The sequence below is a fragment of the Symsagittifera roscoffensis genome, chromosome 3, assembly GCF_963678635.1.
Source record: "Symsagittifera roscoffensis chromosome 3, txSymRosc1.1, whole genome shotgun sequence".
NCBI lineage: Eukaryota > Metazoa > Xenacoelomorpha > Acoela > Convolutidae > Symsagittifera > Symsagittifera roscoffensis.
In genome coordinates this window covers 47,193,478-47,204,549 of record NC_087064.1, presented here as the reverse complement: position 1 = coordinate 47,204,549, position 11,072 = coordinate 47,193,478, and the positions used below count along the sequence as shown (strand labels likewise).

Sequence of the window (11,072 nt, the reverse complement as noted above, 5' to 3'; positions counted from 1 at the left end):
ATCGCGTTAACATCTAATGGATGGAAATATGGCTATTCGAATAAAAATCAAGCAGTGACTTTTTTCTAGATTCTTACTGCAGTGTTGATTACCATGTTGACTACGATGAGCACGGTGGAGCTTTGATTGTTTCTACAAACTTCAGTGAATCTATTTTGGGCATTATTGCTTCCGACTTCTGAATTCCTGTCAGTGAAATTAATCAAATTTTACAGCCATCATATCATGGTCAAATACGAAAGCGGAAACTGGTTCTGAACAAAAAAAATTTTGTTCGATCAGTTTTTTGGTTTGGTATCTGCCGAAACAACCTTGTGACATACTTCACATTGAAGACAAACGTTTTCTATTGGATGTTATCTGGTTGCCATAACTCAAGTTTTAGCTCAGCGGATCAAATGCTTTCAATTGTTTTTAAAAGGAGCTAGAGAAATATCAATAGAGAAATATTTTAAAAGGAGCTAGAGAAGCTTACATTTTTCCTGTCGTTTTACTATCAAAATGGTACTAGCTATCGTTCTGGAAACTTTGTTACATTTAAAGCTCCTCACTGTTTCTTCACCAACAAGCTGATCTTTCGATACTCTGGAAAAGAATTAATAAACTGTTGACATAAATCACAAAATTGGGGAAAATCAATATGGAATGACTTCAGATCAATCCCAAAATTTAATTCCAAAGTCTCCCCCAAAGTAGTTTTTCTTCTTGTTGTTCTAACCAAACTTTAGAATAGCCAAAAACAGCAAGATCAAAGAAAATTTTAAGTGGAAAAAAAGCAAAGGGAAACTGCAAAAACTCGTTTTTAGTTTAAAAAAAAACAGCAAAGCAATTTCCATTTAGAGTAAACGTTTAAACTGCAATCGAGCTTTGTTTTTTTTTCTTAAAAAATTCGATCAAATTGTTGAACAAGAATTATTAACTACTATGATAGACTGGAACTTTAAAAACCGCCAGTTTTCTCGAGAATAAAACACCTAGACCTCTCAATTTGTTTTAATTTGATTTTGCCATTCTGAAACATGGTCAAGCCTATTCTAACATTTTTTTTTGTTTTTTAAATGAATCAATCATGAAATTTCCCTCATCAATAATTCAAGCTGGAAAATTCAAAAAAAACTGATTACAATCAGATTTTTTATTTTTGCATTTGAAACTATAAAGAAAATGTTAAAACGGGCATTTTGTTTTATATTGTTTGTAGGTAATAACAATTTCTGGTCTTTTTACTTATTCCGCCCAAAGCTTCTGTTTTTGCGATTTTATAGTATTCTATGGATAAATGTATTGGTTTGGGTAATACAAATGCATCTGTTTTTTCTCTTTCGCCGATTTCTAACAAGCCCAAATTTTCAGCAGACGTGAAGGTAGTCTTTTTTCTGGAGCTATTTCGGCGTTCTGTGATCTGGTGTGCGTAAAACTCTGCAGCCTTTGCGAAACAAATTTGAATATTTATATTTTGACTAATTCGGCTTATTTAGAAATCGAGTTACAACTGTGAACAGACGAGTTTTAGATGGTGCTGAAACTTGAAGGAAAGCTCTAGAGAATAGATTGGAGCTAAATAATTCCAGTTTAAAATGCTTTGATTTCGATTTTTTTGGCGGTATAAATAAACAGATTCCAATGTTTCATCTGAAACTTTAGTGTATTATATTTTTTATCTTGGGGTGGAACTTTGGGTTCGGGTGTTTTTAAGTTTATTAGCTACCACGAATAATCATCTGAAAAGTTGAGTGATATATCATATCAACGCCCTTACAGGCGTGATCCAACATTAACCTATTTTAAAAAAAAATTTCGCAGTATCGAGAAAAACGGATTTTAATTTTATGGTTTTCCGTCTTAATTTGAGCGCATAAAGCGAGCAAGCAGGCGTACAATAGCTTATTTTGATTGATGAAAAGCTTAATTTAGAACGTATTAACTTAGTTTCACTTGAGTAACGTTAATTTTTTTTCAATAGTTTTAGCGCCTTTTTGGAACTAAAAACTTCAAATTGAATAAATTACAAAAAAATCGTTTTTCTAGTGATTTTTCTACAAAAATTGTGTTACAATTTGTTTATTCCACAATGGGTGACAAATATGACTCATCTCTGAATTTTCGTTCAGCTCCTTTTATCACACGATCCAAAAAATAAAAACACTTAATTGAAAAAAAAACTTAATTTTTTCAAAGACTATGATCGTAACTTGCACTTTAACCGGCTATCCTTGTTTGCTTTTTACTTTGCTTACTACTGTAATCTAACACTGCCTTTAAACCCTGTCTTTGATTTAGTAGGAAACAAGCTAACTAAAAGTGAATTTACTCATATTTTATCAGCTACAAATTAAGATTTGCAGACATCGATTCCAAATTACCCGGCTTTGGTTGGTTAACTCACTCACAACATGAATTGCATCATGATCCAATAAATATTGACTGCCAGAGACAAAAAAAATCTATTTATAAGCCACTTTCTACCAACTTTTATTTTTCAATTTGAGAAGTGGTATTTATTCATGAGAAAGTATTCTTTAGCAACAGTATTTTACACAGACAAAACAGCATAAGAATGATTATCGTAAGTATTTATGCATCATGGGGCGTACCTTTAATCTCAGAAAATTATTTGTCTATGCACATTTGCTTGAAAATTTCAGCAGGATGACTCCACGGGGAAATCTTTCCGAGGTATAAATATCAATTCAGGTATTTTCATCTCCCGCTAGTAATTTTAGTTGATATAACAGTACAAAACAAATTGAATTTTTCAAGGAAAAATTCAACATCTTTCAGCAGCATCCTTGTCTGAATTTGCTATACGAAGCGAAAACTTCAGTTGTGAATTTTTCCTCCAAGACGTCAGTGAAAATGAAATAAGTTAAAAATAAGCACCATTTTTGGATTAACCAAAATACTCAATAGAAGAATCTAGCGCAATTTAAAGCGACTGTTTCCACATAATATGAAACAGGTCACGTTTTAGTAGCACATACATGATTATTGAACATGACTTGCAAAAAAATAGGAGAAGCATTTGTATCAATTATTCTACAATTTAATTTAAGGAAGATATTGTCAAAAAATTGGTGTTATATAGATAACACATGGACAAAACTGGTGACACGCTAAGAGAAACGTTCAGAGATATGATAAATAATCAGGGCGTTTATAGTCTTCAAGTTAGAAATATCCGAAATGAGAGGTAAGTGTATACCACACCACTAATAAATCGTCATATCATAGGATGCGTTTAGGTAATAAATTATTTATTATCACAATAAAAAAAGCCTCTTTTTCATCCAGCTGCAATCTAGAAATTGGACAGAATTGGATAGATCGATATCAGACTCGTAGATTACGGAAGAGCGAACATGTCTAATTACAATAGTGCTATGATACAATTAGTGTAGTGTCTATCAATTAATTGATCGATTAATTTTCTGCAAGTTAGTTTGATGATGAGTAAAATCTGTTCAATCATGCAGCTTCGCACCCAAATTTTAGGTCTAGAGTTATTCGCGTATTCATCTTATGTCATGATTCTCACACAGGCTGGTCCTGGTCAAAAATCAGTCGCGTCTGGTCGTTTTGGCATAAAGTAGCAGATTCAAGAGAGATTATCTTCTAGATCCGATGGTTTCTTTGGCTGCCACGATTAAGGGGTGCAAGCTCTTCAGCGATTTGCACTTTCTCAGAAACTCGTGCTAAAATGTCAGGTAACATCGGATTAAAATAGGTCAAAACTTTGAATAATGTTATCAGAACACTCGAGCAGTTAATATTTAGTTAAAATAACTTCCAGTGTTAGCTAATATTCAGTGAAACCATTTCAAATAACGACAGAATGTTCAATATTCTGAGGTCCAGATAAATTTTTATTTTAAGCTAACAGCACAAACAATATAACTTTTCCTGATAAAGCACATAAGCAGTATCCAATCAACGAACCAAGAGCATGATTGTGTCTTTATGGGTTCAACTGCGTTCAAACGCATGAAAGAATCCGTCATCAACCTCGGCGACTACTTCATTCAAACCAGCTTCAAAAGGGGAAACGAAAGTCAAGTCAATCTACTCCTGAGACAATTGTTTGTCCAATTCATATATGAACGAATGGAAACTTCATTTCAACACCTCACTCATCGCCATTTGGAAGCAATTATGACGTGTAATCGCAAGCAACCTTCAGCCAAACGCCATTGACTTATAGAATTAATACCATAATACAAATTACCAGAAAAATAAATAGTAATATAACCAACAGCTATTACTTAGCGAAATCACTCACTGTTAATACAGCAAATATTGCTAGCCTAGCCGACTACCATCTTAACAAACGAATTTTGGTTTAAGCAAAATCTGATGTTTTCGCCGAAAAGATGCTATACTTTCAAATTCGAATGAAAATTTATATCGAATTGCTTAGTAATCTCAGTCTTGCTTAATAATCTCACTCTTAGAGACAAGCATGTTTCTGAGATATGGATCAACATTAATATTCAATCTAGTTTTTTGTTCGCGCGGAGGAAACCAGCACCCGGTAGGCGGAAATTTCCAGCAGCGAGTTCGTGAGAACAATTTCTACGGCCACTTACCAAATACATCAGTAGACAACACTAACTCATTTCCCAGTATGCGGCCATGGTGAAATAAAGGAACTCACTCCAAGCCGATTATACCAGCAAATAATGCAAGATGCCATGAATTTATCCAGGTAACCCACCGTCAACTTATGCATTAATCGATTGATTTTATATTAATTGGGGACATATGCATCCATAAACTGCCAACCATTGGTTGCAGCAGAAAACGCTATTAGTTATAAAACATTACTAAAAGGCGGATCCAACTGAACGAAAAACAGGCTCTTGTTATCACAGCAATTGATTAGGTGGGAACACCATGCCAATATCTCGTCACTTCGTTGATGCGCTGCCACTCCAAAATGTAATCATCAGCTATAAAGTTATTAATTTTCAATTACCAGTTGAGCTTTAAATCACTTTAATCGGGTTTCGACCACCCTTTCGAGTATTAAAAAATCTATACAATCGAGGTAGATATTAACAGATGATTTGACAGTTTCACTACTCCAAGAGTTCCAACTCGATGTTCCAAGAGTCCTCAGAAATATAAGCACAAGAACAGTTCTTAAGATCACCGATGTGCTGCGATCTCCTTTGCAATGATAATCAGGGGTCGCAAACTCTTCAGTGGTTTGCACATTGTAATGAAGGGGTGCTGAAAGATACATTGACTACGATCAATTTCAACTATTTAAAAAATTTCTCCAAAATTATACAAGGCCAACAGTCATTTATACAAAATTTTCTATGAACTCACAGAGACCAAAGAAATCTCTTTTTTTTAAAACGAGTTTTAAAATATTAAACAAAAAATATATAACTTTAAAGCAGTTTGAGTTTCATAAATCAAGAATGATTGATTTTTTCGATAAAACGAACTAAATTTGGAAAACTCGATCAACACGTTATTTTTTTTTACTCCACTCAGGGTGACCAATTTTCGAATTTTTTTGTCGACCTATTTTTTTTAGGTCGGCCAAATTAATTCAATTTTTCAAGCTCTGCCAAAGCACTGAAAAGTGCCTGTTTTGGCCAAAATGTCTGCGCCTCAAGCATAATTTTGAATAAACAGGCTAAAAAAGTCAGTTAACGGCACTTTTTGAAAAATTTTGAAAAAAAATTGCGTTTTTCGGCGCGGGCTCCCCCCTCAATATTAGTATATATTGGCGCCCAAGGCGCCTTCAGAAAAATTTTAGGGTCCGTCACCAAAAACCGTTCTAAATAGTGACTTTTAGTGACCATTGAAAAAATAGTGACCAATAAGTGACCAATAGTGACTGGTCACTAAAATAGTGACCAAGTGGTCACCCTGACTCCACTTTGAAATCAAAAAATTCATTTTGAATACTGAAAGCGAAACATAGCCAGCCGGTGATTGTAAAAGTGTAAGTTAACAGAGAACTGAAAAAAAAGTTGATTTGATTTTCTTAACATTTGTAACTTTCGATATTCAAAAATATATATACCACATTGAAGCTCTTTTAATTTTAAAAATTGTTTATGATTGGCATTTTTTTCGTAAATTTATCCCATTTAGAGAAAACTGGATCAATAGGTATTTTTTACTCCGCTGAGAACTCAGAAAATTGAAGTTCATTCACGTTTTACACGTTGATGTTCGATAGTGCAGTTTGCCTTCCTTTGAACAAAGGAAAAGAACTAAACTTCAAACAACAATTAAATTCAAAACGTTTAAAATCAAACTTGAGCGTGATCAAATTTTAAGCATTTTTTTTGAAAACAGCAAAAAAAAGCCAACGGTAGACAAAAAGATTGAACAAAAACAATGACATGCTTTGAAAAAATCTCACTTTTCGAATGTTAAAGAAAAAAATAGTGACCTTAAAACTATTTGATTTACTAGAATAATTTATGACTGACACGTTTTTGATTAATTAAACCCAAATTGAGAAAACTGAATTAAAAGTTATTCTTTTCATAGCGCCGCAAGTTATGATAAGAAAAAAACATTTTCCAAATTAGAAAATGATCACGCTTTTCATGACATTTTTACTTTTGACGTATTTAAGATTGTCTTGTAGATTTAAAATTATTTGTCTCTTTGTTTTACCAGTCAAAATTACGAAGGTACAAGTTCACACAAACCTAGACAAAACTGTTAAGATTTAACCGCTTTTTCTGATAATTCTTATCAAGATTATCCTCGAGAAGGTGACTGTAGTTTGGAAAAAGGGGGGAGGGTGCTGCACCCGGTTTTTTTCTGTGGGAATTCAATTGAAGTACAAGTCTGAAAAAAATTTTGGGAGTTGCGCGGGCAAATTTCACTGCTCGTCTTCTTGAAGTATCTATTTTACAAGAGGGTGCATCCGAGCCGGTAAAAACTTCTAACGAGGTTGAAATGGTTTACACTAAAATGTTCCAGCTGCTCATAGAACCTCGAGAAAATAGCTCTAACACTTCAGTGTAAATCAAGTCAACAACCACAGCTTAGCGTACGTGGCGCTTTGAATTTACTCAGCATTTTTCTCTCGTCCAGCTAAGTGTCGAACCACATAATACTAGTAAACCTACATTCAATCTACAGTCAGTCTTCTTAGTGGAAGCTCTGAGTTTTGACGCCATCGATTCCTTAACATATCATGAGCTCTCTACTCTCTCTACAACCAACTTCGACATGTAAACTTTCCTGATCTAGGCGACAACAAAGTGCAATATTTACTAGCCGAGCCGTAGATGCGCTTTGGAATATTGCGGATTGCGATATCAGGAAAAGTCTTACAGGCACCCCCTACGATGTCAAAAATCTACTAGGTAGGGCAACCACTGGTCCGCTCCAACCAGAAATCTAATGTGACTGAGTCAAGTTCGCATTTAACTAATTTCATTAACACAAACGAACAAAAAGATGCTACTCTCACTACAGTAGTAAAAATATTCTGTAATGTGGAAGGATCAGGCATCCAAAGACAAAGCTTCATTCGGAAAAAAGTATGAGACAACAAAATTTTGTGGAATAAAACATTGAGCAAGACAGAGATCACTACAAAATAAAACTAATGTAGAAAGGCCCACCGGTAGGAAACGCTCAACTGCAATCAGTACAGAAACAGCTAAAAAGCATCCAGCAAATTTATGAAAAAGCCCTCACTACTGACCTGGAAAAAATTACGTCAAGCAAGTTATTTTTCAAAACGCATAACCGGAACTAATTTGGTACCTCCCACACTACCAGGTGAGTGATCCAAACAAGCCCGGAAAGGTATGAAGGGTTGCCTAAGCTGCCTCGACTTTCAATGTTGTCTCGTTTAGTTCCAACCTTTAAACTGGATCAGACTTACTAAACATGTTTGGCCTTATACAACGATTCCGGGAAACATCTGTGGCCGTATTGGTGAAATTTGAAGGTATTTTTATACAACTAGGCATTGAAGAGGAGGCATTCACTCCGAGCTACGCTTCCTTTAGCCTGCCCAAAAACAGTATGAAGTAAGGCCAATACATCCGATTTAACTTGGTGAAAATGCTCATCATCAATGGCCATTTTTGCGTTTCATCTAACAGATGCCGACTAATGCGTAACCTGGTCTACTATTGCTGAACTGCTGCATGAAAGCATCTATATGGACGACTTCGCTTATTCAATCGGCACGAAAAACGAGGCTAAAGACAACACGACTAAAATCGCCCTTAAGACAGGGTAGATTGAACCTATCGCCCATGACGCGGCGGTGAAAAAGCACTACTGATGCTACAGTGCATCCGGCCCTAGGCAGCAAATTGGATACACTTGAAGCTGCGATATTCGCGCAACCAACGACCACGGTAACTAGTACCACGTCTGCACTCCGAACAGTCCTCCCTACAGCAGTATTTCTCGGCCCACCAGGTATTCTAGCGACGTTTGTCGCTATATTTTCCGCAAAATTCAGCTATATACACCTTTTCTTGACAATGAATGGATTCGAGCACAAGGAAGTATGCATCATGGGACTGATTACGTTCGTAAGTACTTGCAACAAAATTTCGTCATCGGTGGACTTCGAAGTGCCCGTACACAAACTCGACATTAAAGCTTACTCTGCAAAAGAATTTGGGGCAGACGTTTAAGTCATCTCACGGCTGACTTGCCATAAACACGCCTAGACGGCCCAAAAGATTACTCTTTTGCTTCAAAAACACAATTGATCACTTAGAGCCATTCTACAATGCTACTAAGAATGCTATGAAAAAAAAACTATATTTGCCTATTCACCTTCTTCTCTACCTGTGCATTACTGTTAGAAACCACGGAAAAACTTACCACTGACAACAATTCGGCGCTTCATTGCCTGCAGGGACACTCCGAAGCTATTTTTATCCGACAATGCTACCTACTTTGTCGGCGCCCATAGGCAACTATGCTTTGAGCCAATCGAGCTTAATGCAACCGTACTAACTCAACAGTTCTAAATCCAAACTTTTGAATGGCCTCCTAAATCTCCGTCTATCCCTCACTTTGGTGGTGTGTGGTAGCGACTGGTTTCAATGATCAAAACGAGCGTTCTTACTAAATCTAGGTCGACGACTATCGAGAGATCTATTTGCTTCTATTGCAGTCCAGACTGAGACAGTTCTTAACTCTCTTCCACTAACTCATGTCAGCATCGAAATCGACGTCGGCCTTCCGCTGACGCCTAACCAATTATTGATGGGTCACGACACCATAAAGAGCGCGCGATGCTATCCGAGGCGCTTAAAATTTCTAGCACTCGGCCTGGTTTCCAGATGCCTTCTGTAAAGTCTTCAAGTTCCCACACCATGTCATCTTTTTCGAGCGGTTCCTCGGGATGCGACTATTTAGTCCTTGTGATGAGAATTGGGGTGCCAGAAGCTTCTTCAAGTAAACGCCGCCAGAAGCTGTCAAGTCTATCTTTTGCTCGCTTCCAGGACTTGTTAGACAATTTGTATCTTGAAGCTTTTGACCCACTACCCTCCTCCTTTGATTCCAAACTAAGACTCTCCGAGGATATTCATGATATGAATTGTCTTTCGAGCGGTTCCACAGAAAATACTGTCCTGATTTGTGTGAAATGGCTTATTAACAAATTTGACTTCTGAACCAAAGAGACGATTAAGACTAAATCTACAACAGTCTCAAATATGCTAATCGATAGTGGAATTTGTCTTCCTGAAGCCGCGTTTAAGACTTCTCCTGAAAATAAATCATCACGACCTATACAAGTATTGAACTACGTTCATCCACTCTTAAAAATCACGACCTAATTAAGTGACAATAAATTCGTTCTTTCGTTATACTAGATCACATTTTTTCACCATTTGGACTTTTGTTATTTTGGAGCATGAAGTACTTTAAGTTTAGCAAATGCATTTGAAGCGAAACTGAAAAGAAATTGAATCAAACGGCAAAAATTTCCGAAAAAAAAGTTATTTCGCAGCAACTACAGCCAATATGTGCAATTAGATAATGAAGGCAATTCAGTCTCTGCATTAATAATCTAGCTGTTTTCTTATTTATCTAAAGAACTGCACCTTGAGTAGCTCGTCGGCGGTGGGTCTCTTCTCGACTTCAATCTCAAGACAACTCGAGAGGAAGCTGAGGAACTCCTTGGAGGCCCTCTTTTCAGACTCCTCGGACAGTCGCGGGGTGCCTTGGTTTATGATCAAGTAAAGCGCCTGTAACTCAATCAGTCTTCATCCAATAAAAGCAGAACAATCAGCAAAAAGCAAGCCAGGATAATTAAAAAAACCTTAGTCAAAAAATATATTTTTTTAAAATTGTAATTTGGCAAACAGGGGCGGATCTAGATTTTTCGTTTTTCTAGTGGGGGGGGGGGGGGCGGATTTTTTAAAAAAAATCGAAAATTTTGTCGCCTTTTTTTTAGATCGACCAAATTGATTTTCCGAGCTATCCCAAAGCACAACAAAGACCCTTTTTTTGGCCAAAATTTCTGCGCCGCAGGCATAATTTAGTAAAAACAGACGGCGCGCGCTAAAATTTTAGGGTCCGTTACCGGAGATGGATATCTCAAAATAGTACAAAGGGGGACCCTTTGGGTCGGCAGGGGATCGAATCCCTCAGGGAAGGGGCGTCATATTTTCTCATATTTGTCCAAACGGCCACCTTACTTTGATTGGTGTTTCATTCAAATATGGTGGCTCTCCTTCCAGCATCTCAATGGCCATAATTCCAAGAGACCAAACATCAACTTTAGGTCCATAGGGCTGTTTGTTTATGACCTCGGGTGCCATCCAGTAGGGCGTACCGACCATCGTTGACCTCTTTCCATTTTCCGGGCTAATTTGGGCACAGAATCCGAAGTCTGTTAGTTTGACCTGTCCGTCCATCCCGAGAAGGATGTTGTCGCTTTTTATATCACGGTGGATGACGTTGTTGGCGTGGAGGAACTTGAGAGCCTGCAGTACCTCTCGGCACACCGCCGCAATTTGTCCCTCGTCCATCATCGTCTCAGTCACCACGTCTGTCAGAGATCCACCAGGCAGAAATTCCATCACGACCTACAATTTTATATTCTGATA

General features: G+C 36.9%; 1 protein-coding gene across 2 annotated transcripts in view; it reads right to left on the bottom strand.

Annotated features, from left to right (window-relative positions):
- Positions 1–2,287: 2,287 nt before the first annotated feature.
- The window catches only part of LOC134842822 (serine/threonine-protein kinase Pak-like), a 32,267-nt gene continuing 23,482 nt past the window's right edge, over positions 2,288–11,072 (bottom strand). The window contains exons 8-10 of one of the 2 annotated variants that reach the window (XM_063859318.1): positions 10,662–11,051; positions 10,065–10,208; positions 2,288–5,229 (exon numbers count right to left, since the gene is read on the bottom strand). In XM_063859318.1, coding sequence (XP_063715388.1) covers positions 5,146–5,229; positions 10,065–10,208; positions 10,662–11,051 — 618 coding nt within the window. In that variant the 3' untranslated portion in view covers positions 2,288–5,145. The remainder of the gene's footprint in view (positions 5,230–10,064; positions 10,209–10,661; positions 11,052–11,072) is intronic. The other variant, XM_063859317.1, reaches the window with a different exon arrangement.